Source organism: Rhyacophila brunnea, unplaced genomic scaffold (assembly GCF_057557595.1).
Source record: "Rhyacophila brunnea isolate RB1 unplaced genomic scaffold, BYU_Rbru_1.0 scaffold_12, whole genome shotgun sequence".
In the NCBI taxonomy this organism is placed as follows: Eukaryota; Metazoa; Arthropoda; class Insecta; order Trichoptera; family Rhyacophilidae; genus Rhyacophila; species Rhyacophila brunnea.
In genome coordinates, this window is record NW_028232774.1 from 34028916 (window position 1) to 34055969 (window position 27054).

At 35.4% G+C, this 27054-nt stretch overlaps 1 protein-coding gene across 1 annotated transcript in view; it reads right to left on the bottom strand.

The window, feature by feature from the left end:
- pds5 (cohesin associated factor B pds5) overlaps nucleotides 1–27054 on the bottom strand; it is a 37268-nt gene that overhangs the window by 1463 nt on the left and 8751 nt on the right. Inside the window, exons 3-21 of the mRNA XM_085961180.1 lie at nucleotides 26205–26405; nucleotides 25461–25645; nucleotides 23370–23577; nucleotides 22385–22553; nucleotides 20902–21130; nucleotides 20307–20539; nucleotides 18568–18742; nucleotides 18191–18431; nucleotides 17368–17586; nucleotides 17082–17223; nucleotides 13839–13932; nucleotides 12462–12645; nucleotides 11957–12184; nucleotides 10774–10911; nucleotides 10112–10331; nucleotides 8601–8719; nucleotides 2664–2807; nucleotides 1571–1735; nucleotides 113–235 (exon numbers count right to left, since the gene is read on the bottom strand). Coding sequence (XP_085817306.1) covers nucleotides 113–235; nucleotides 1571–1735; nucleotides 2664–2807; nucleotides 8601–8719; nucleotides 10112–10331; nucleotides 10774–10911; nucleotides 11957–12184; nucleotides 12462–12645; nucleotides 13839–13932; nucleotides 17082–17223; nucleotides 17368–17586; nucleotides 18191–18431; nucleotides 18568–18742; nucleotides 20307–20539; nucleotides 20902–21130; nucleotides 22385–22553; nucleotides 23370–23577; nucleotides 25461–25645; nucleotides 26205–26405 — 3417 coding nt within the window. The remainder of the gene's footprint in view (nucleotides 1–112; nucleotides 236–1570; nucleotides 1736–2663; nucleotides 2808–8600; nucleotides 8720–10111; nucleotides 10332–10773; nucleotides 10912–11956; nucleotides 12185–12461; nucleotides 12646–13838; nucleotides 13933–17081; nucleotides 17224–17367; nucleotides 17587–18190; nucleotides 18432–18567; nucleotides 18743–20306; nucleotides 20540–20901; nucleotides 21131–22384; nucleotides 22554–23369; nucleotides 23578–25460; nucleotides 25646–26204; nucleotides 26406–27054) is intronic.

Genomic DNA, 27054 nt, shown 5'->3' on the forward strand with positions numbered 1-27054 from the left:
ATTTTTTCAAGAGTAAACTGTCAATTAATACTGAGCAGCGGTAAATAAGATATTGCAAAATATGAGGAGTGGATATTGGCAAACAGTTCAATGATTTATTACAAATGCATACCATGACATCTGTTCCGTCCGGTCCTGTTCCCTCAGGTTTCTGTTTGGCTTTTCTTTTCCCTCGTGATGCTTCTGTAGCCTGCATCATTGCAAATGTTATACCACTCTTTTTCATCGCTTGGAACTGGAACATAACACACGAGACGTTAGCAAATCAGACAATGTTGAATTGAAGTTAATAAATTTAGAAAGTTCTCACTCACTACAAAAATACAGTTTTCATAATTTTGTCATCGTTTGAGAATTAAAAAATAGTTTACCTAAACTAAGGAAATGAGAAATTTTAAATATGGAACGATTAATTGAAAAGGGGAACGAAATTAGTTGAGATACAGTCCACCAAAGACTAGACACGCCAACTAATTCGGGCTACATTAGCGACTCTGGATGGTGTGACTTATAGGCCATCCATGGACTGAAACCGTATACGGTTTCGAACCGTGTGTCATACTAAGGTTATCTTTTCTGTTCATGGAAATATATTTTCACAAAGTATATTATAAGCATCTGATCATATTCGTTTATACCATACACTTACAAATTTAGTGAAAATATATTTTCATGAACAAAAATCATAAGTTTAGTATGGCACACGGATCTAAACCGCATACGGTTTCAGTCCATGGATTGCCTCTTAGTTAATCCAGATACAGTAAAACCTCGTTAATAAGAACACTGATAATTCGAAATTTTCAAGAAAAAAAAGCCCCTTGAACATTATTTTCATATAAAACTATGTATACCTATAATTCGAATTTCGTAATTCGAAATGATTTCAGAGTACTGGCATATAAAAATATTCAATAAATCATAATAAAGTACACTATTTCATGAGCCAGTTATTGAAAATTGTGACAGACTTTTCCTAAAACATCATAATTTACTTATTTTATGAAGGTAAAAAAAAAATCCTGACATATTTGACCCATTAAAACAACAATAACTCACATGTTTCAGGGTTGTAGGTATTTAATTGTTGATTGTTTATTGGATTTTCACATAGTTAGAGAACAGAATAGAGAACCAATGCCAAACAATTGTGCTGACAAATTGGAAAAATAAAAAATCTTGCTTGTTTTTCTATAATTCCAGCTACTTCGTAACTTCAATTAATGGATTAATGACACATGGTATATGCACAGATTTTAATTTGAAAGAATTTTATCGGAAATTTGGTAGGCACATCTATGATCGTAAACAAAACTAATGAAAATAAAAAAAAAAAATTTGTTTATATATTTCCCCCCATACATTTCGTAATTCGTAATTCGAATTTTTTTCGATTTTCGGTCAGGTGGAATTCGTATTAACGAGGTATTACTCAAGTTCTGCATTGCGCTCTCACCCAGAAGGTATCCCGCTTTACAGGACGAAGACACATTTCTTGCCTGAAGACAGCACAGAAAGAAGACAAATTTTATAGTTCATAAAATCAAAACGTGTGGAGAATGAGGTGTACCTGTAATTCGGGCGGCAGGAAGACTCTCGTGTTGACGAAGAACTCTGGCTGCTGCGAAAAGTACATTGTGGGGATGCGGGTCTCCGTGGGGAACTCTTTCATTTCATAGTTCGTCGTCTTCGACCAGATAATGCTCATCGCCAGGTCACAGATCGCCCACAATCTCTGGACAAGACAAAGAACCAACATAAAACTTACAAACTATCATAATAAGTGAATACAGAAGCACCGTAACATTAAGGAAAAAATTTTATTCAGTAGCTATTGTCACCGGAAACAGCCAATACAATTTATGAATTGTACCATCTTTGAGACCACAAAGGTTAATGTCTAATTCAAAAATGTATACACATTCAATATAACTCAGGTAATGACATAACATAAGGTGATTTAGACCTATAATTTATAATTCTACTAAGGTTTTTTGGCCGCCTATTGTGGTAAATCGATTATAATTTCATAAATCACTGATGTGGTATACTGCCCTCATAAGGAAAAAGGCAGCTTTTCGACAAAAATCACAAATTGAATTAGTCTATAGATATTGCTCTACGTGAAATTCTGAACCATTTGACATAAAGTCAAAAGCGGTATAAAATTTATTTCAGTATAATAATTGACATATTGTTTTTCGTTTTTTTTCACAAAAACGGTAGTTATTCTAAATAAAAAGACATTATAACGAGTTTCATAAGTAAAAACACAGCATCGATTGAAAATATTCTGGTTTTTGCTTATACCATAATATATCAAATGATTCATTAACATTTTAAAATTTTTTTTTAAGAAAAGTAGAAAAAACGTTAATGTCTCTTTATCTCAAAATGTGACTTTGGCAAATAACTGCCTTTTTGCTTATGGGGGCAGTATAACATAGCATAATATAGAATTGTGAATAGCCCGCCCATTTGGCTCCATCATTAGGTTATTAAAAATATTAATAATCAACCAAGCTGAGAGCTAGAATTTATTTATTCAATTCGACTCCAACAATGGCATTTTTGTGGAATCTACAATGATATTTGCAGTGACAGTAATATGTCAACCAGCAACAACTACAGATACATGTAAAGTACAATAAAACGAAACATACGTAATTCATTGATTCGTCTTCTTCGTTGATTGCGTCTTTGTGATTTTTCATTCGGTCTATGAGATTTTTGTAGAAGCCGTAGCAATAGAAGTCATTACGCATTATCAAAGGCTCCAGGATAAACCAGAGGCATTGTTTCACTACCTGTTAAAACACAAACAAAAGATCATTCGACAACTATTAAAAACAGCATAGTTATTTCCAAATGAAATAATTATATACATATCAAGCTACTTAATTAAAGGATATGCTTTGCCAACCGTTAAAAATTTACATTTTGAAAATTCTACAATACGACATCAATAATCAACATAAATTCATAACAATTTTTTGTTATTTTGTTGGTTAGACCTAAAACGTCGATTGAAAACAAAGTTGGAATGATACTTAACTTTTCAAATGTATTAAAATATTATCATTTCGACTGTGGAAAGAAAAAAGGGCGTAATCCACACAAATTAAATTTAACAGGATGCACAAATACGTTATTGTTATAGTTTTCGGTCAAAGTTAAAATGAAAAATAGACATAACCTTGACGTGCATGATAATTAATAATTTGGTTTATATATCCCTAATCTGATATTATTGAGTTAATAAAAAAAAAATCCAACAAAAATGATGGTTAAGTCGTTTTTCCCATGTCACGTCCCTCTTCTTTTTTTAAAAACAGGAAGCTAAATTTAGATAATAAATCGGCATCTGCAGCTTACATCCTTTGGACACAACGTGTATTTAGTAGTGTACAACATTATTATGCAATAAAACCTATTTTGAAAAAACCGAGGGTTATGCCCTTTTTCCTTTCGATTTAATACAGATGTTTTTTTTCAGTATCTCCACAATCTGGCGTTGATGTTAAGCACTTGCTCGAACAATTAGGAACGGCTCAGGAAAAACATGTGAATTTACCAGATGCGGGATTGGAGTACATGACCCACGGCAATAGAAGCTACCCACTCTACCACTTGTGCAGAAGGGCTTTATGGAAAAAAGACTCCAAAATGCTGTAAAAGTTGGGGCAATAAATTTTTAAACAAATATGTACAGTGAAGAGATGCCACTGTTAAAATGAGGTGTACAAATACCATTTACGCAAGAAGTAGGTGACACTAACTTGTATATTGACCATGGTTGTTAGCATTATTCGATATCGCTTAGTGTTTACACGGCCAAGATGGCCGAGTGGTTATAATGGCGTAGGTCCCGGGTTGGGAAATAATTTAGATGTTGTTTTTCAATGTGTTTGGACCCAGAGTATGGACCTAATAGGTTGAGCAAGTGGGTAACATCAATTTCTCGTAAAAACAAAAAAAAAATCTGTTAACCCTTTCAAAGCGTCAAGAATACCGCTTTAATACAATAGAGCGCGTCATGATTTCAAGTTGTGATAAATCACAATAAATGTCAGTCAAACATGTACAAATACAGTCATCAAAAATATTTTAAGTGTTCAACGGTGATTATGAATAGTCGTAATATTTTTAACGATCTTAAAAATAAACATTTGTGCCCTGATTATGATAAAGAATGACGAACAAGCCGCGTTATACAAAAAGCGTGTGACTTACGTTTCAGTCGCCATTTTGTTGACGTGTCGGCTCCGGACAAGTGCGTCGATGACAGAATTATGTTCAAAACTTCAGAGTTAATGCAACCGTAATCCCAGACCACTTAAGGGGGGACATGCTCGTCGAAGGTCAAAATTGAGTTTTTATTGTATTTTCAAACCATGATCCTGGACACTCCTTAAACGTTGTAGATGATCTATTTATATAATTTTGAAGCCTTATTATCCTTTATAGTTATTTTAAACATTTGATGACTGCATGAAGTATTTTTGTTACATAAAATAGTATTCTTTTAAACCTCTCGCTCTAATGTTTTAGAATATAGTCATATTTCGGTACATAACTGTGCAGTGGTGTTAAGATTTTTTACATTTATTAATTTTTAAACGCATTTATAAAACCATTAGCATAATTTATTACGAGATAATTTTTGTAAAATATTCACGATAAAAAATTATATTGATAATCTCTGTGATCCCAAATTTGACAAGAATTAGGCATTTTATTATTCAAAAAATCGGCAAGATTAACACATTTGAAGATAATTCTAAAGATACTTATTATAAGCTATGTCTTTGACCATTCAAGTGTGATAAACATCTTATGAATAATGATTGCTTTATAATAATTATTGACCTAAGAATAAGGTAGTGTTTTTTTGAAATACGCCATTTCTTTTGTCATTCCCCAGTGGTTAAGCTACAACATACGGCCGTGGCCATAAATTGACAAACTATAATTGAAGTATAGAGTAAAATGATATTAACGCGCGTGTTTGAACATGTACCGTTTAAAAAAAAATTAAAAAAAATTTGGTTAGGTACATGTTCAAACACGCGCGTTAACATAATTTTACTCCCTACTTTAATTATAGTTTGTCATTTTATGGCTACGCCCGTATGTTGTAGCCTAACTACTAGGGAGTGACAAAAGAAATGGCGTATTTCAAAAAAACACTACCTTGTTCTTAGGTCAATAATTATTATAAAGCAATCATTATTCATAAGATGTTTATCACACTTGAATGGTCAAAGACATAGTTTATAATAAATATCTTTAGAATCATCTTCAAATGTGTTAATCTTGCCGATTTTTTGAATAATAAAATGCCTAATTCTTGTCAAATTTGGGATCACAGAGATTATCAAAATAATTTTTTATCGTGAATATTTTACAAAAATTATCTCGTAATAAATTATACTAATGGTTTTATAAATGCATTTAAAAATTAATAAATGTAAAAAATCTTAACACCACTGCACAGTTATGTACCTAAATATGACTATATTCTAAAACATTAGAGCGAGAGGTTTAAAAGAATACTATTTTATGTAACAAAAATACTTCATGCAGTCATCAAATGTTTAAAATAACTATAAAGGATAATAAGGCTTCAACATTATATAAATAGATCATCTACAACGTTTAAGGAGTGTCCAGGATCATGGTTTGAAAATACAATAAAAACTCAATTTTGACCTTCGACGAGCATGTCCCCCCTTAATAAATTATGAGAAATCCTTTTTTACACCCCACTTGATAATATTAATGGTTTATTTTGATAACATGACAATACACTATTCACTAAACAGAACACATAATCCACATAGTTTCAAATGTTATTAATTTATAAATTTCAACATCGTCTGATATGTAGGTAGGTCATTTTAGTATTTTTGAAACACTTAAATATTTTAATAGTTCACCTTTTCATGGTATTCTCTAAAGCACGGATACACGCATAATGGCACGTTACACTCGGAACACATGTATCTGGAATATTTTTTGGTTTTCGGCTTTTTTTTTGTATTCGCACAAAGATGACAAACTCTGCAAGGATTTATCCGTTTATTTGCGGGAGGAATTATGTCCGGCATATGCTTTGCCATCGCTCTAGCTGATAAGCGCAGTGGATGGTCGACGGGTTGCTGTGCGCGGGATGTGGCTGGAACTTGATATTTTTCAAATATTTGCCTGATTACTTTTAACTGAAAATTAGCTAGACCTGTTTTTTTGCCTGTGATAGTACTAAACAGAATATATGAATTTAATAAAAACAGATCTATGATATGGAAAGCCACCTTTTTGTACCATTTTATTGATTTTCGCATACAACTTAGTGTACTTAACATCATATCAGCTTTATCTACAGATCCCATACATTTATTATATTGGATAACACATGTAGGTTTCAGTATAGGCTCTCCGGTCTGCCTATTGAATTTTCCTGTGGGTGTAAATGAATCATTGTGCAATGTAGTCAACATATGGACTTCGCGCCGGTCGTGCCATTTTATAGCCAATAGCGAGCTACTATTTTTTGACTCCACTTCTCCTTTCTTGAGCTTCCTAAATGTTGGCATATTTCTTCGATTTTTTCGGACTGTTCCGCAAGCATTTGTTTTTTTTTCGTGAAGATGTTTAAATAAGTCTGGGCTTGAATACCAGTTGTCAGTCCACATAGTATGACCTTTACCGAAATATTCGTTCATTAATGTCGTTACCACAGCTCCCGAAATGCCAAGTCCCTGCTCATCGACAATATCTGTTCCTTCCCCGCAATATATTATGAAATCTAATATATAACCAGTCATCACATCGCAAAGAACGAACATTTTTATGCCGAAACGGTGGCGTTTTGAAGGAATGTACTGTTTAAACAGCAATCTACCTTTGAAAACAATTATGCTTTCGTCGATACATAAGTTCTCGTGCGGCATCATTGTTTTTTTGAATATTTCTCGGCAATGGTCGATCAGAATTTTAATTTTATGTAATTTATCTCCAGGAATTTGAGTATTGGGATCCGAAAAGTGCAACATCCTCAAAAGCAAAGTATATCTGTCTCTTGGCATTACTTTCCCGAACATTTGGCTGGATAAGAGTGGATCGGTTGACCAATGTTCCTCTATTGTGATGTGACGATTTCTAGTCATCAACATACTTACAGCAAAAAAAATGTACATTTCTGGGACGTCTGTGTTGACCCACTTATGCATTCGTGATTTCGGCGATGGTTCTTGTCTTCTAATGTCTTCTGTATAATAGTTATTTGTTTCGATTACGATTCTGTCCATTATATTTGAATTCAAAAAATGCTCAAAAAATTCTATTTCTTTAGAGCTATCTGATAAATTTGTGTGCGGGCTGACTCCAGAAAAGAAATCATCAAATTCGTGAACAACTGGTATGAAAGGTCCAGTAGTCCACGAAGACAGATCGTCAACATTACGATTTACATTTAAATTAGAGGCGGCGGCAGCAGCACTTTCTGATGGGGCACTGGAAGTATCTGAATCATCGTAGTACTCATTTTCACTCAATTCATAATCTGAATCAGGATCATGAATTGCTTCTCCCATTTCATCGCTCAAATTACCAGGGATATCCATTTTAAAATAATGACAAAATATCGACCACACACAATATGCTATCACAAAATGTTTTTAATTTTTCCGATACAGAAATTTTCAATTGTGTGAAAATGTTTATTTACTTAACATATCTTTTCTTTATAAATGACTGATAACTAAGGTAAATAAACAACTTTTGTCCGTTTTACCTATTAGTATAATCAGAAAATAGTATTTAAAAATGTTAATCAACAATAAACAAAGAGAAATATTGAATCGCGGACTCTTATATTTAAATTACACCTTGTTCAAATTATTTTCCGAAACTATTAACTCGCGGATAATATACTAGCAGGTAGACGAATGAATGCAATCTCAAAAAGCATTCCTTTTGTAAAATGTTTTGTAAATTCACTTTGATCAATGTAACTTTCTCATATTCTATATAACAGTTTATGCACCAAATAGTTTTTCAATCACTAAAAAACAATATAACATATTATATCGCGAATTCGTATCGCTACAAACGCGTCAGTCAAATATCTTCGGCGCACATGCACTAAGAAGCGATAAGACACTAATATACCCGGCAAGTTTGAATTGGCCCGATGACTGATATTTTTTTATCCAAGACACGCTCCCGAAAAATATTTATTTAAATTAGATAGAACAAAAGTTTAGGCTATTCATTGACAGATGTCAAGAGAAGGATGATTTCTGAATAAATTAAATCAATATTAGATTTTTTCGCGCCTGGCCGAAAGCAGTACTAGGCAAACGAAAATCGAAATGACTTTAGTCAGCTGACGCGCGGATGACTTGCGCGTATAGGCTGACTAAAGTCAGTAGCCGCGTTAGAAAGGTTAATATATCTTCTTAAGATCGAATATGGTAAAAAAAGAAAGTTTACACGGCTCCTGACGCATCGACTTGTCTCGCTCACCTCTTTCTTGTGATTCCCAATTATCGGATCATATTTACAATGCAGTACATATTAATCGTTGTCTGACTTACTTTTAATTGTTCTACACTGTCAAATCTATCGAAAGCTGGATCGTGAGCAAGAATAGGAACAGAGAAGACCAGCATGTAGTCGGGAAGTATATGTGGAAGCTGGCCGATTGCTTTCTCAACTGAAAATAGTAACAAACCAAAGACAATGAAAAAAACCATTTTCTAAGCATAAAGAGATTACGTACATAATTATGAAAGTGAAGCTGAAAAAGGATATGTATATATATAATACTACGGTAACTAAAGTGTGTCATTATGCATATCAGATTCATTTGTAGCTGACTTCAAACTTGTGCTTTAGAGATTTGTTTTCTGGAACCCAGACTGAGATGGGAATTCCTTGCATTAGGCCCTCCTCCCACGGCGCAACTGAAATCTGGCGGAACTGGTTGGTGATGGTACTCATAAACTGACCAATGTGATGCTTCGCACACGGCGCTACTGAAGCCACTTGAAATAAAAATCACATAACCTCTAACTGTCAAACTGGACCATCAGCTGTTTTGTACAAAAACCGACAACACGCACGCTGCTGCGTTTACTCGAATACAATTAGGTTATTTCAATTTTGCTTATCTTGTACTTTTGATGTCTTGGGTTGTTAATGGTTTTTATAGCATGACACTTGTTCGCAGTGCTACCAATTTTGGTAAGAAAATATGATTTTTGCCCGAATCTAATGATGTTGGTACCACTGTTTTACGGTGACTGGAAACTTCAGAGACCGCGCAACTAGCATGTCGCGTCTCTTCACGACCGTTTTGAAGCTGAGAGATTTCAGTCTCGCCGTCAGCGAGCCGCCATTTAAATACATTGGCTAGATACTGGTTGGAATTTTAGTTTTAGTTCCGTTGGACTTCAGTTGCTCCGTGGGAGGAGGGCCTTAGTATTACAACAAAAAATGTTAGTTTCTACATAAATCATTTAATTTTATGAAAATAACAGCAAATATACAATTTTAGAATATGTACCAAGAAAAAGTTTATTAATCCTTTCAACGCGGACAGCATACCTGTTGTACACTAATTAATTGGCCATTCGATATAAATAGCATGTTATTTAAATGCGGTGATTAACTAGTAATTTAAATGCTCCGCGGTCAACAAGTTAATGGAAATTTATGATCCAGAAAATATATCAAGTACACAATATGTCTAGCCACAGTTGAAACTTTCCATCAGAACTTTACTTCATGTCCCAATAGATATCTGAATGCAAAAATGATTTCCCATATCTTCTGCATTTTAAGTCATTGTGACTGTAATGGTCGATTTTTCATTAAATAAATAAACTGTACCGCTTCGTATAGCAGAGTTTTAAGTATGAGTGAAATATTTTTAGCTAGGCTTCTTCATCAAAATCGTTTCACACAAAAATAATATGCACCTCTAACAGAACCCATTTGGTAAACGATGATCTATTAGGTGAGTGAGATATTACATATAATAATAAAGAATAGAAGCAAGTACTTTGCAGACCTAACAAAGTTTAGAAAAGTAAAAATTGCAAACCTTGCGTTCCTACGGTGATAGTTTTGATATAGTCTCGTCTGCGAGTGACATCGGCGACCATGAACTGGCGCACGAGGGCTCGGAGACGCTTGTCGGGTTCGCGACCCGCCAGCGAGTACACGCCCATGAAATCCAGCGGGAGACATTTGTTGGGGATGCCCTTTGACAAGCCCCTATGAAGCTTCGTGGCAAACACTTCACGTACCTGAGGTACCTCGTCCTGATGAAATAGATAAGGATGGCATTTTAGTCATTTATCATTGTATGCATAAACAAATTATTGCCTGTAATGAAGGATGTGTAAATTCCACGTACAAATAGGTTTACAACAGATAAAACACTGTGTAAAAAGAGAAACAATGTCAGGGGATATTTTTTTGGCATTCAATATACATAACGTCGTTGAAACTAGAAAATTGTGTAACTCCGTTTTAATCGAAAATTGACTTTGAATGCCATCTAGTGGCCGTTGATAATATATATCCGTCTTGCAAATTTTATAATTCCAGAAAAATTGTATCATTGTTAAATCATGGATGATTTCACTCCAAAACCATACATTTGTATAGGAAACCATAATGTTTTTTGTCTCTCCTGTAAAGTAGTGTTTTTGGAGTTACACAATTTTCTAGTTTCAACGACGATAAAAGAGTAAAACTCACCACCATGAGCTGTGACAGATTATAGAACTGGTCTGCGGTGAATTGGTCACCGACTCCTTTCTGTTCGCAGATTTTCAACATGGCTACTCCTGCTGCCAGCCGTAGATGAGACATCTCCGCTCGTGACAGTTGACCTTGCTGCAAAACAATTACAAAAACACTGTCAACAAATGTTGCTAATTCTCCCCTGTTTATAACACTCAACATGTGAACAGCCTGCATTTCAAATGAAGCTTCATATTTTGTTACCAGAGAAACCGCTAAGAACATGATTTTGTAAAGCCAGCTACAGTAAAACCTCGTTAGTAAGAACACTGATAATTCGAAATTCGCTGTAATTCGAAATTTTCCCGAAAAAAAAGTCCCTTGAACATTATTTTCATATAAAACCATACCTTTAATTCAAATTTCGTAATTCGAAATGATTTCGAGAGTCCTGGCATCTAAATATATTCAATAAATTGTAATAAAGCACACTATTTCATGAGCCAATTGTTGAAAATTGTGAGACTTTTTTTAAAACATCAAAAATTACTTATTTTATGAAGGTAATAAAAATAATCCTAACATTTTATGACCCAATTCGGTAGGGACATCTATGATTGGAAACGAAATTAATGAAAATCAAAAATTTTTTTTTTTATAAAATTTTAATATTTTCCCCCCATACATTTCATAATTCGTAATTCGAATTTTTTTTCGATTTTCGGTCCCATGGAATTCGTATTAACGAGGTTTTACTGTAAATGGCAAAGTATACTTGAAGACTGTCAGTTTACGCTTGAACAATGTCGTTGAAAAACACAATGAAAAATATGTGATTTGTTCAGACGTGTGCAAGTCTCTGCTATACAAGTTCAGTTGTATCTGCATTTTCTGACTTGTGGTAATAGGTACAATATGATATGTTATGGACCAATCAAAACAAGCACTGGGACAATCCAATTTGTACCTGAATTGTTGTGTGTAATTGCTAAAGGTTGATGATCGCTCACAACGATTGGTGAATCTGCTCATGTAATTTGAGCAGTATTAAGTTGGTGACGCTACGGAAAGTAACTTTCAAGTGGCAACATTCAGAAGTCCAACATTGGTCTTCCAATTCCAAAGAACTTTACATATTAGCGATTAGCAATACAATACTGCAACAATATTGACAAACAATGAAGTGAAACTATAATACCTGTAGTAAGTCTCCTTTGTGCAGGATGAATGCGTTGAGCATTCGGAAGGTCTTCTGCGCTGAGAGCTCGTCCCTCTTGAGGCCCAAAAGCCAGCGAGCCATGGTCTTGAGTCCCTCCACTTTGCAGCGCGTCTCCATGGGCAGGTCTGCCTCCGCGCACCAGTCTCCCTCCGAAACCTCACCGCTCTCTGTTTCTCGTGTTTCTTTTACTAGAAGCTCTTTTACAATCTGCAACATAACAAAAAAATTCAATCACATATTTAGACATCTTATATTGTGTGGATTTCATTTTGCACCACATATGACTAGAGAGATGACAATTAAGGGTGTATGATTATATCATAACATGAAATAGGACACTGACGTTGATTTATCTTACAGCACAGTGGTTTTCAAACTATTGCATAAGCTCATATAATATAAAAGCTACATTTTCATTGAGAAAGAGTGTTTTGTTCAATATGTGAAGTAATCATGAAGTTATTGGCATGTAAAATAGTCGTACCTTTCTGGAGACAATGTTCTTAATCTGAACGGGATACTTGTCTGGCAGATTGAAGGCAATGTGTCCCAGAGTGACGATGGCCGTGCGGTAGTGTTCTGACGATGGGGTGAGGGTGGATTTCAATGTGTCCAGGATCTCGGGGAATATTGTGTCGTGCTGGTCTGCCATGTTTACAAATATACATCTGCGAAAAATAATTGATTGAAAATTACAAAAATATGTATGTGCTATTATTAATTGTATTTACCAGGGAACCCAGATATAATGTGAACTTAAATACTTAACGGGTGTGAAATAACAGGCAACCGATCTCGAGTGTGTAAGAAAATGGTTAAACTTAAACAAATGTAAAGAATACGCTTGTCCTTCATTCTGACAACTGCTCCGGTTTACGCGATGACGCTCGTTCAATATTGATCTATTTGAAGGTTGCAACACACACTATTACACGTCTATAATGTGTGGTTCTTTTTTACAGGACACTCACACATTCAAAGTCCTGCATAAAAATGTAATGTTTTGGGGAACAGCATATCGGAATTCTATTTATTAATCTGTTCTGTGATACAGTAAAACCTCATTAGTGAGAACCAAGAACCCTGATAATTTAAAATTCGCCGTAATTTGAAATTTTCGCGAAAAAAAGTCCCTTGAACATTATTTTCATATAAAACCATACCTTTAATTCAAATTTCATAATTCGAAATGATTTCAGAGTCCTGGGCATATAAAAATATTCAATAAATCATAATAATAATAATAATCGTATAAAGGACACTATTTCATGAGTCAGTCAGTCATTGCAAATTGTGAAAGACTTTTCTTAAAACATCAAAAATTACTTATTTTTTGAAGGTAATACAAATAATCCTGACATGGTATTTGCACAGATTTTAATTTGAAAGAATTGTATCTAAAATTTGGTAGGCATATTATGATCGGAAACTGAAATGAATCTGAATGAAAATCAAAAAAAAATTTAATATTTTCCCCCCATACATTTCATATTTCGAATTTTTTTTCGATTTTCGGTCCCATGGAATTCGTATTAACGAGGTTTTACTGTATTTACTTTGAGTTTATATGAATGACCAATTTGGTAGCAGTCTTGTCTAATTGTAATCTCGAATAGTTTGCATTGACATTTATAGTACGATATACGTATATTATGAACCAATCAATCCAAGCGTTGACATGATAAAAATTGGTAGCCGAATCATTGTTTAAAATTGACATTTAAGGTTGAAGATTGCTCACGACGGTCGGCATGAGTCGTCGAACCTGGAGTGTAATCAGACCTTAAAACGGCAGTGAGGAAATAACTCTCCATCATTGTACTCGGTAATTAGTATATAAACATGTTGTAACAACATATACCTGATGGCGTTTTTGGCCTGTTTTGGTGTACCGACTTCCGCATAAGCTTTGCATAATTCTGCCAGTCGTGGGAAGAGAGTGGGGCACGATTCATCTATAAAATAATAACTCGATGTTAATAAAAAAAAAATATTGAACATACAAAAAACAGAAAAAAAGACAGACAGCATCTGAATCAAAGTAAAGAATTTGACTAACTTGATTCAAAATTGCATAAAATGGTTGTTATTAACCTTTCTAACGCGGCAACTGACTTTAGTCAGCCTATACGCGCGAGTCATCCGCGCGTCAGCTGACTAAAGTCATTTCGATTTTCGATTGCCTAGTACTCCTTTCGGCCAGGCGCGAATAATTCGAACATTGATTTAATTTATTCAGAAATCATCCTTCTCTTGACATCTGTCAATGGATAGCCTAAACTTTTGTTCTATCTAATTTAAATAAATATTTTTCGGGAGCGTGTCTTGAATAAAAAAATATCAGTCATCGGGCCAATTCAAATTTGCCGCGTATATAGTGTCTTATCGCTTCTTAGTGCATGTGCGTCGAAGACATTTGACTGACGTGTTTGTAACGATACGAGTTTGCGATATAATAAGTTATATTGTTTTTTAATGATTGAAAAACTATTTGGTGCGTAAACTGTTAAATAGAATATTCGAAATTTACATTGATCAAAGTGAATTTACAAAATATTTTTACAAAAGGAATGCTTTTGGAGATTGCATTCATTCGCCTATCTGCTATTATATTATCCGCGAGTAAATAGTTTCGGAAAATAATTTGAACAAGGTGTCATTTAAATATACCTAGGAGTCCGCGATTCAATATGTCTCTTTGTTTATCATTGATTAACATTTTTAAATACTATTTTCTGGTTATAGAATTAGGTGAAACAGACAAAAATTATTTATTTACCCTAGTTATCAGCCATTTATAAAGAAAAGACACGAACAATCAGATGCCCGTTCCCGCATAAATGCGGAAATTGTCGTATTACGCTACATCAGGTCCCGCGCTACTGAATTTTTATACACTGCGCGGCAAATCATCGTCTGCTGGTGTGAGACAGACACTTGAGAATTATTTTTTTCGTAACACTATTCAAAAGGGTTTGATTCATGACTACTATTTTTTTTTATGGAGAATTCTTCTTATATTTATAGTCGAAAATAACTCGAGTTACTTACTATCATGTCATTATAATAAAATAAGAGATTACCTATTCTAGTACCAGTGGGTCTATTCTATACTTATCGACCGCTAAAGTGATAAAGTAATAAATATTATCATACTTAGGGTAGGTTTGTATCAAAATGTTAGCACTTATTGTAACAATTACACGAAGTAGGTTTTTATTGTTGCAATAAGTGCTATATTTTAACAGCACCTATCTTGCTGCTGTTGAAATATCGCACTTATTGCAACAATAAAAACCAACTTCGTGTAATTGTTACAATAAGTGCTAATATTTTGATACAAACCTACCCTAAGTTTGATACTATTTATCACTTTAGTGTTCGATAAGTATAGAATAGACCCACAGGTTATTGAAGTAATATAATAAAAAAAAAAACAAATGAACTTGAAAATAAAATTGTGGTGACTATAAAGCATTTAGAAGTGCAAAAAGTGTTTGAAATTTAATATTTTACGAATTGTAATAGCCTAATAGGTATTCGAAAAATAAACCGTTTTGTTATAAACTATGTGTCATTCGATTCCATTCAGTTCGGGGTCAATGGTAGGTACAAACCAGGCACTGGTGGTAAGTACATTACTCTCAAATAGCCAGTAGTTCTCAAGGATGATTTATTTATACTCGACCTGCAGTGCTGCAATGTGTATGGGAGTTCAAATAAAAGTTACACAGTTTGAGATGTCCTGGATGCTATAAAAATGAGCTATTTATGACTGATATTTTTTTAACACACTCAACAAAAATGCTCATAAAAATCATAAACCATATTATTATTCATTATGTGTATGACATATTTGTCGAAATCGTAGCCGTAGACTATAATACTGAACTGTTCTTACACTTGTTAATCTGTCATCGACGCATTAGTCCAGCACCATTTCGTAAGTGTCATGGCGCCGCTCGAGTAAGCCGGCATTTTTTCAATGAAGAAATCTTGTTCGTGATTTCTTATCAGTTTTAGGCGACGAATGTTTATTTTTAGAGTCACATAAAATATTAGGTTCTGTCATAATCATTTTTGAACTTGACTCCGATTTTTTACTACTCTATTTGTGTATGTTTGACTGACATTTATTACGATTTATTGATGCTTGAAATAACAACGCGCACTGTTGTACTAAGTCGGGATTCGTAACGCTTAGAAAGGGTTAATGACGGAGTTTGAAAAAGACCTCAGATGCGATGCGTACTTATTAGGAAATATCAGCATGGACAGTACTTGGGTCAGTAGCTTAATTGTCAAAACTATTAATCGATATCGAGATGTGGGTTCAAACCTTCCAATTTATGTGTATAAGACAGTGGCGAAGGGTGGAGGTAAGCTGTTAAGATTCGCTATAAATAGTGCACACTTAACTTTGTTAGTCATATGTATTTGTTTTTATTGAACTAAGACTACAATTTACAGATGGTATTAGTTAGTTTTTAAAAATCAATTAAACCCTGCCTAAACGAAACCATAATAGATTTGGTCTAATTTGGGCAATGCGACAAAATTGTGTACAATTTTTCATTCATAGTTATTTGTTTTCGTTGGATTAAAACTACATATTACACATATTTTTGCTTCATTTTTTTGATTCATTAAGCCCTGCGTAAACCAAACTATAATAAATAAAAAATATTATTCTATCTATAAAATACTCAAAGTTATGTATGATTTAATTGCATAATTTTAGATATTTTATAGATAGACATGTATTTTTTGACTAATATCTATTATGGCTTGGTTTCTCAGGGTTTAATTGAATTTTAAAATCTAACCTACACTATCTGTTAATTGTAGTCTTATTTCAATGATAACAAATATGTATGTCTGAAAAAGTTTAATGTGCACTATTTATGGCGGATCTTAACAGCCTACCTCCACCCTTCGCCACTGGTATAAGAACACCAGTATAAGGTAGTTACCCTCTGAATGAGGACGTTACATAACAACATTTGGAATTCTATACAGTATTTGTTAATACTGTAATTAAATTAGTTCTAAATTTGAGCACTGTACAATTTATGTTGGTCGAGATTATCTTGACATTACTTACTGAGTGGTTTATATTTTCCGAGGAAGGTGAGTGTGGCGAGAATTTGTGGGGCAACCGATTCGTCTTCCATCTCCAACATGGATAGGAGGTGCTGCAGAATGTCTTCGTGCAGGAAGTGTGACGGGAATACATATGACAGCATCTAAGAACAATTACACATAAAATTTTATCTAAACCGCTGAGAGTTATAGAGAGAATGGCTGCGCTAAACTGTTAAAGGTCACTCAATAACTATTAATTGCAGATTAGAATGGTTTCTCAAAATGAATTAAACAGGAAGCCTCACCACCAAGAGTCTAAGTCCTTTTAGTCCAGCCGTGTTGGGATTGAGACACGCTTCGTCAATGATGTTTCCACCTCGCAGGCAGTCCTCCACGTACGAAATTAGTATCTTCAAAGCTTCTCTGTCGATCATAACGGAGCTGACTCTCTCTAGAAGCATCTTCACCGTGTTGTAGTACAGGTTGGTCATGATTGGCTGGCCCAGTTTCTTCAGAACGTAAGCCTAGTAGAATTTTCATAAAGCAAGTTAAGTTTGATGTAATATTACGCGAACAAGTACTACTAAGACAAAATATGTGGTAGGTATAGTCAAAGGATTCATTTAAAAATTGGTTGTTAAAGTCAAACTGATAAAACTGCCGTGTTTGTATCTACTATTCATATTGGATGGTTGAGTTAATAATCATTACAGAGTATATGACTTCACTGTGCTACTACAGTGGTAAATATGGTACGCACTGCAATGCTTCATTGAAAGATTACACTGAGGAAAATAATGTAGCTATTTATTTCAAATCATTTATCAAATCTCTAGATGCTTTTTTCATTATCTCATATTAATTATGTTGTAGTGAAATAAATTATTATGTATTAAAACATTCGTCATATCAGAAGTAAAATTCATTTAGTGTATTCATTTATTATAAATAAGCTCTGACAGAATGCCCCTGGTTTAATGGTCCAGAAGGAAAACGGGTTGTGGGAATAACTAAGATTTCAGTACCTTGATGGCTTACAAAACTTGCGAGCGCCCCAGGCTGTGGTGCCACAAAAGAAGAAGAGTTTTACCTTTTCGATAAGTTGGTCATGTAGAGATATAGACTTACGGTTGTCTTGACACAGTCCTCGCAACTGACGTCTGGACTCAAAATAGCCTCCATCCCTTTGAGGAGTTGCATGTCTTGTTTGAGGTGCGCCGAGAACTTGCTGAGGAACTCCTGAGCCTTAACGGGCTCCGGTAGGAACTTGCTCGAGATTAGATGGACTCGCGATTTGATTTCTTTCACCACGTTTGCCGTCTGCGGTTGCCTGTGAAGCTCCACCCATTCCGCTACACTCCTCCTTACACTGGAATAAGATGATTATTCTAAGAATACTGGGAGTACAATGGGATACACAATGAAGTTTGTCACACTAGTGTCAAATAATAATTTGTTTTTACATCATAGCCTAGACTGATCACTAAATAGTAAAGATAACTCACGCTAATTGATGCTTCTGCAAAACGACAAAAGCCTTAGTGGCATTCTCATCAATGTTTCCAAGAAGATAGTAGAGTTTTTTCATGCGGTCGGCAGGGCAGAGGGTATACGGTACAAGGGAAGTGTTCAATAATCTCTCCACCAGGAGGCGATCTTCCATTGTAGTCATGTAATAACCTATGAAAAAAATAGTAGTGCATCATATTTTCATAACAACATTGCATTGTATGTACGTACATATTATAAATATTATAGATTGTGGGTTTGCAAAATGCATTCCATCGATGTCTTAAGGTTTAGAAGCATATCATCTGCCAAATCGTCAACAGTTATAATGACGCAATAACCTACATTTGAAATATGTTTTAAGATTGCAAATATTTAGATAGAATTTTAATAAAATAATTACATTTCAGCGTCATTAAGGCCTTTCGCTCATGAATAAACTAAAATCCGACAAACTGGTTGGTGATGGAACTCATAAACTGGCCAATGACCGATGCTTCGTACACGGCGCTACTAAAACCCACTTGAAATAATAATCTCATAACCTGTTAAAAACCAATTGTCTTTCCTACTTCATTCCAAGCTTTTTCCGTAATATCTTTACGGGAATATTCTGGCAGCCTGTAATTATACAGGCAGGGGATTTTTCAACTTCTGCCACAAATTTTAAATTAAAAATCGGTTCGCCCATCTTTAACTTTTGACTTGTTATTGCTTGTTCAGTTCAGTTCAGTGCTACCAATTTTGGTAAGAAAATATGATTTTTCATCGAATCTACTGATATTGGCACCACTGTTTTATGGGCGACTCGAAACTGAGACTGGGAGACTGGCATGTCGCGTCTCTTCGGTTTCGGTCTTGAACGTTTTGAAACAGAGATTCCAGTCTTACCGTCAGCGAGCCGCCATTGAAATACATTAGCTAGATACTGGCTGGTATTTTAGTTTCAGTCTTTTTTGAATATTCCCATGAGTGGAAGGCCTAAGCCTAAAGCCATCATGTTATGTACTTTACTATACATACAATGAAAAATGACAGATCTGTTGCAAGCTAAATGCAAGACCTAGTCAAAGAACTAAGGCCCGAATGCAGAGTTCTGTGAAGAATTCTTTAGCTAAACAAATCCGAATGTGCATATTATAAATTTAACACACAGAATAGGACTGAGAGAAAGATCCTTAGGCGGATATACGGACCCATGAATGATGGTGGGGAGTGGAGAATTAGGTACAATACGGAACTATACCGCTTATACCAAGATTCAAAACTCTCCAACTTCATAAAACTCCAGAGGCTAAGCTGGGCAGGCCATGTCCAGCGCATGCCTGAGTCACGGATACCGAAGAAGATCCTCGAAGGAAAACCAGGGGGAAAAGACCAGTGGGAAAACCACGCACACGATGGGGTGATAATGTTACAAAGATGCCAACCAGCTGCTAAAAATCAGGAACTGGAAGAGACGTGCGGAGGACCGTTCCGGCTGGAGGACAGCGGTGGAGGCCAGGGCTCGACTTGAGCTGTAGCGCCATCGAAGAAGAAGAAGAATAGGACACTGATGGACGACCATTTTATCAGTAGGGCTAGTTTATCCATTTTTTCGCAGGCGACACAAGTAAAAAAAAAAATATTTTGTTTATTCCTATTCCTATACCCCACTGCTTCAAATTAGACACGGGAGTTAAAATAACTGCTTTGATACAAGCACATTTTTATTACACATTGCTATGATGCTTACCGTGGAGTATTTTATCCTTGATCCACATAACGGCCTTCTTGGTGGCCTGCGGCACATTGGGGTCCATGAGGTGCTTTTTGTAGATCATGGCGAGGCCGGCCATGGCCTCCTTGCGGATCTTGAACTTCTTGTCGAGGGTGCGCTCCTTCACAAAGTCCAAAAGGTCATCCGACTGAGAGACCACTTCGAAATCGCGCTGAGCCGTTGACACAATCGCCATTACCACTTCATATCTGTTGAGAAGATGGAATATTATTTTATCTTTATTACTTTGTTGAATTCTAGAAAACAGTATCAGGATAATTGTGACCGCTTCTAGGAAGTAGACATCTTGCAGTTTTCGTCTTTATAACATGGACGTAATGCTTTTTAGCCTTAGTCAATGATACAAAAAAGGGGATTCAAACTCAGCTATAAATCATCAGTTGACTTAAATTACAAAGTTGGTAGGCATTTATTGATGAAATTTGAAATACCTCAGAGAGTGTAAATATTTGCAATTATTCGCAAGGCCAATCATCTGAGTTTGGTGAAAAAGTCAATAAACATTGCTGGTGTTGTCAAAGTGGATCAATGTGAGGCGTGCATCATATACCTGACTTGTTCCTCCCCGTCGTGCTGCCTCATCTTGAGGGTGTCTGTAATGTCCTTGCGCAGGTCCGGGTGATGCACGAGGAAGTGCATGCAGTACTGCACACACTTGATGCGGATTTGTACAGCAATGTCATTGAAACGGCCCAAGAAAGCTCGCCACAGTGGTGGGTACATGCGCGCCAGCGTCGACTCTTTCTCGGAGAACATGCGAGCCAGTAGTGCAACAGCGCCTGCAATAATAAAATTCAGTATACCGCTTTGATATGTAGTAAATGTTATTAATTCACACTGTGTAAAGAACCAAAGAGTTAGACTATAATAAAGGAAAATGTTAACATTTAGAATTAAAACATCCTATAGTCCTATCATAGTATTTCTTTATGTTTTTAGTGTGGTTCATTTGCTAGCTAGAGCAAAATTATTTTTTTGTAAATGGCAGATTGAAATTAAACAAGGCAGTTTGTATAAACCAATAGATCGACAACTGAGAGAAATGACTTGCACATTTGACATATGATTATTTGTGATGGTTCGTCTAAATATTCCTTAAATATCTTTTGCCCCGATCGCCTCCCACGATCGTGACATGTCATTTTGAATTCCCTAGACTTACGGCCTAAGTAGAATAATTCCTATTTTGGCAGACAACTCCGTCGACGATCGGTGACAGTTGAATTGACGATTACCAATATCGTGGGTATTCTGCGAATAAGCATTAAGTCAAAAATACTAGTTTTGAAATAATCGAGTTTGAAAGTTTGGACGGTCTTAACTTGTTTTATATATATAAAAGGCAAATTCCTTTCTGCGATATTGCTTTGAGTATGACTTAGTGCAGTTTCGCACGCAGAATTTTGTGAATATAGCCTGAGAATGAGAGAAGCAAATGCACTAAGTCCCTTTAGTGCCTTTTCTCTGAATTGATGTATGTCTTTTTGACTTATAACATAAATTATCTTCGCCAGTTTTATAGATATGACTGTGTGTGTTTTTGTAGACTATAGAGCGTACTCTTAATAAGATTACCTCATTATTAAGTCAAAACAGCAAAATTTTGACTTAGTGCTTTTTCGCAGAATACCCACGATATGTTCTCGGACGAAAATCAGGTAACATAATCTATGGATTTAACTGTTTCAATAAATCTACTCTAATATTGTTTTAAATTTGGATTTCCCCTGTTCCCTTGGATTTCACCTGGCAGGAAATTAGTGAAGCTTCCATCAACTTGGATTGGAGTGAAAATTACATTTTATGGGAAGAAAAATATAACATAGTTATTGAGCATGTCTGAATGAAAGATTTTCCATTTAATCCACATTCAAATTAAATATATTGAAGAAAAGTGGCAAAATGAAAAGAAAATTCGCAGAATACGCTGACATAAAGAAACAATATTCCGATTATAATAATCCTGCATTAAATATTTCTTTCGGTATAAGCTTGTTAGCAGGGTGAGTAGGTAAGTGTAGGTAAGCACTCACTAAGCCTCTCAACTTCGTGTGCACTTTTAAGTTTGCACTCGAGCTGTGGCAGGACAGAGAGCAGAACGCTGGGGCAGCACTGGTTCAGCTCGTAGATCAGTTCGTACACCTTGCTGCAGATGGGCAGCATCCGCTCTTCCTTGCCCAAGATCAAAACATGGTTGAAGAACTGTAGACAAACAGAAACAACAATAATTAAATACATGAAACAAATAAGTCAGCTTAATCCACAAGCTTTTACATAATATATACAACCCTCGAAACGGTACAATAGCCCAGTTGAGAATATCTAAAGAGTATATTCCACTAAATTATTTTGAAACTGATACCATCTTGTTACCATAGGAACAAGTGATGTAATGGATTCAAAGTTTTGTACATTGCAACCAATCCTAAGGCCTGATTTAGACCAAGCGAGCGAATGTTCATTCTCCCCCACTCCAGCGAAATTCTCTCGACGTAAACGCTTTTTGGCAAGGAGTGGGGGAAGAATGAACATTCGTTCGCTTGGTCTAAATGCACCTTAACACGACCATGAGACTTTTTAGCGGTAAATTAACCCAAAAGAACTTCTTACCTTCATTTGTGTGACGGCAGTTTCTAAGCAATTTAAAAAAAGGCTAAATGTTAATAGTCTGAAGAAAATCTCAATCAATCTCGAGTAAGTTTTATAATAACACCATTCAAATGTTGATATTTCACCTCACATTTCAGTCTTTGCATAGGCAATGCTATGCACATCTGACATAGCCAAACCGACCTAGTATCCACATCGCGAACACGGTAACTTGCAGCGCTGTGTGTCTTTAATTTGTTGCAACTTGTAGGACCGTGTGCTTTACGATTAGGCATACAGAAAAATACGGAAAGCTGTGTCCATAAATCTATTCCAATAACCAATGCAAACATTAAAATATTATTTGTCGCCAGAACTCTGATGAAACCGATATGTCACCTGCCTAATGAGATCGGTAATGTTTCTTACGGTTTGAATGTAGGGTTCGAGTGTATCGCTGGTCTTGACGACGAGCTCCTTGGCGAGGAAGTAGGCGTTCTTTCGCTCCTTCTTGTTGGGCTCCACCAGATTGATGAGGACGATGTTCAGCAACTCGTTGGACACCACATCGCTCTCCGTGATCAGCGGGCACAGCACGTCCAGCATGAACGACTTCACCTTCGACGAGTGCTCATCGCTGCAGAAAGAAACATTCGTATTCTTAGTCATTCACCCACTTACAGAATATTTGAAAGCTACATTTATGTATAATTTTTCAGACTGGTACGTAGGCGTATAAAGAAAATTACCGATTTATTTTTACAGTCCACATATTCATTGATTTTAATTACTTTGTGTACCGATTATATGCATGCAAACTAGAGAAGTTCCCCTGTATAAAAGGGCAAAACCTTTCTAATAATATCAAAAAATCACATCAACTTAATAGCGCCTGAACACGTGCATGGAATTACTGTCGGCAATAGTGCTTATTTTAAACTATCATGACAATAACTGTTTACACGTAAAAGTGCTGACTGCCTCTCCAATCTCATACTTCAAGAGTAAGCGAGACGCGACATTGTCATTTTATACTACTATTGTTTGACAGGACGTATTGAAAATCGGTTAACCTCAAATGAGTAGTTCGTTTTTTACCAGCAGGTTCGCCATTTCGCGTAAAAAATCATCACAATTCGGAAGCTTCCAAACTTGTTTGATTCATGCAAGCAATCTTGCCAACTGCAGGATAATAAATGTTTCCCCATACATTTTCTTACTGTGCACAGTAAAGCTATGCACGTGTAAACGGGGTATTACATTATCTGTTATATGCATGCTTTTATATAGTAGTGTAAAAGTGACTATTGTGTACTTATCACATTTACAAGAACTGACATAAATAATTTTTGCCAATTCATCAATACTATATTTTACTGTATTACATATTAAGCTATTTTATACAGCACCCACGGTGGCCGAGTTGGTAGAGCTACCAAAAATTTCTTCTTTCCTTCCTTATTCAAAGTTTATCTAATCCAGTGCAAAGACCCAATGGGAAAAAACCAGGGAACGGGTAAGGCGATAGCAGGTAACCGACTCGAGTAAGGAAGAATCCGGGTTAAACTTACACACGTGTTAAGAATATGTTTTATGTCGAATACTAAAAACTGCTCTCGGTTTATGCATTTACGCTCATTTAATGTTGGTGTATTACACACACTATTGCGCGTGCATAATGCGTGCTTCATTTTCGTAGGACACTCACACATTCAAAAGCCTGCTTCACCATGCGGCGTATTGAATATTGCCTATCAGTATTCTATTTATTATCTGTTCTGTGGAAAAAACCATTCCCCGAAAAAGTTAATAATATGTCGTAAATGTTTTGGAGAACCAGCATATTATGCTTGCTAAGGAACAAAAATGGTCATTTAATTTTTACTTATTCTACCATTTATCCACCCAATAAGAATTGCTCCGACTGATTTTTTGCCTTGTTTCATCATGCACATCGCGTGTTGCCAACTCGCCTTTTCGAAACACCCAAAACGATTGAACAATTAAATTAAATTTCATTCGCACATCTCAACAACCAAAATAATACACATTAGATAAACATATTAAATTTTTTGAGAGATAATTTATATTTTTAGTACGCTAAATGTGATTGCATAGATTCTAGATTAAGATCATAGATTATAGATTAAGCTGACATAAAACACCATTTTGAGAGTCTATATCTCAAAAGTTTAACAAAGAAAGAAACATGATTATTTTGAAAGATACATAACTATATAGATTTTCGCGAACCATCATCGTTTTTGGGTCGACACTCTTAAACGGGCCATGGTCTCCTTTAGAAACTTTTCACATCCCAGTATATTTAAATAATTTGAGAATTCTCAAATCCCCTATGGCGCAATCCAGCCAGCCATCTTAGTTTCAGCCGTCCAGATCTTCTCTTGCCCTCAAGGATGCAAACAAAGTCTGCGTTAATGCTTTAATGGTAGGTCTTCCAGCATTCTGGGTAGGTAAATAATATATTGTGTAAATGTAACAAAATCAATTATTACTAACTTGACAATCTTAAACATGAGGGCAAAGAGGGCGCAGAATATCTCCTGGCAATCCTCCAGCTCGAAGCACATGTTGAATGACTTCACATAGGCCAAGTTCTCCAGCAGGTAGAAGTACCGCTTAAAGGCGGGGTCTTTGGGGTCACGCAGACCAGACAGCTGCTTGATGAGGAACAGGAATATCGTCTGCAAAGAGGAAAGGGATTATAGATGATGATGATGAAGGTAGAAAAATAAAACGATCTATATATTTCAGAAGACAGGTTCACAGAAAATTTACAGCAAACGAAAAACAAAACAGTTATATTTAAATTCAAGGACTTTTACCATTTCTTCGTTTACTTTATGGTAACTTATCAAACATTATTCATGGCAAAACAAAGTGGTTATTAATTATTGTTTTGTGGTCACAGAGATTATCAATTTTATCAATATCACAGTAAGTAATGGTTTTCAATAATTTGTGAATCTGTTGGGGCATGTGATATTTCAGATATGACAAAATTGCATATTACTAAAACATAATGTGTGAGACTTTCACGGTTGTCATGTTATCGTAATAAATTTTTGGGTTTTCACCGCATGTTCTTCCTCCTTCTATCCTTGACATTTCGGGCTCGTCGCAGAGGAGCGAATACTATAAGATTTCTCAATCGTTTTCAATCGTAAATAAAATGTAAATTTATCATCGACAGATGATCAAAGCAGACATAATTACTCGAATTTTAATTCCTATTTTAAATACCTTGACTTGATCCTGTTCCTTGTAAGGTGCTTCCGGGGCGTAAACCCTGAGCACATCAGCAATGCAGCAGGCGATGAGCAGCTGGACATCCCTGGACTGGTGGCAGAGGAAGTGCTCCTCGGCCAGATGCAGCGCCAGGGGTATGTACTGCTGGTACATCCCTTCATCCTGCCCTAAACCTTGGAGGGTGTGGGCCAAAGTCTGCAATACAGATTATACATTATGATCAGGGGTTCACAACAGTATATTTGTGTATGATACAGTATTTGTAGTATTCTTTAGTTACTACTAATTAAAACTTTTATTTTGTGGAAGAATATTCGCAAAAAATAAAAACATGAACTATTTTTAATTATCTCCTTATATTATTATCCTAAAACATTTTGGAGTACACACTAATTTCTTTTTTTAAAGGACACTTTGTTTATTTTTTAGCACTTTTATTCGATTTTTGGAGTCCTGAAATTACTTCAATTTGAATCAAAGATAATCTTTTAAAACTTTACACAATCGGACATATAGCATTTTTTAAAACGCATTTTGTATCCGTCGCCATAGTATTTCGCGTCTTTCCGTCTATCTACCGCAAATTAATTATAATGTCGCTTAATACTTTCTAGGTATATAATCAATATATGAGGCGTCTAATTACAAAAAGCGACAAGTCCACAATTCAATATTTTCGGGAAACAACGTTTTTGTGTTTCAAGCTTCAATTATTTGTTTTAGCGTGAGATTATTTTCTTCGTTGTATTCTATGTCAAAATTAGAACCAAATGGCAATTTTTTTCAGCCGATAAACTCTTAAATGTAATAAATATAGGCAAAATAAAATTGGACCTAGCGCTAT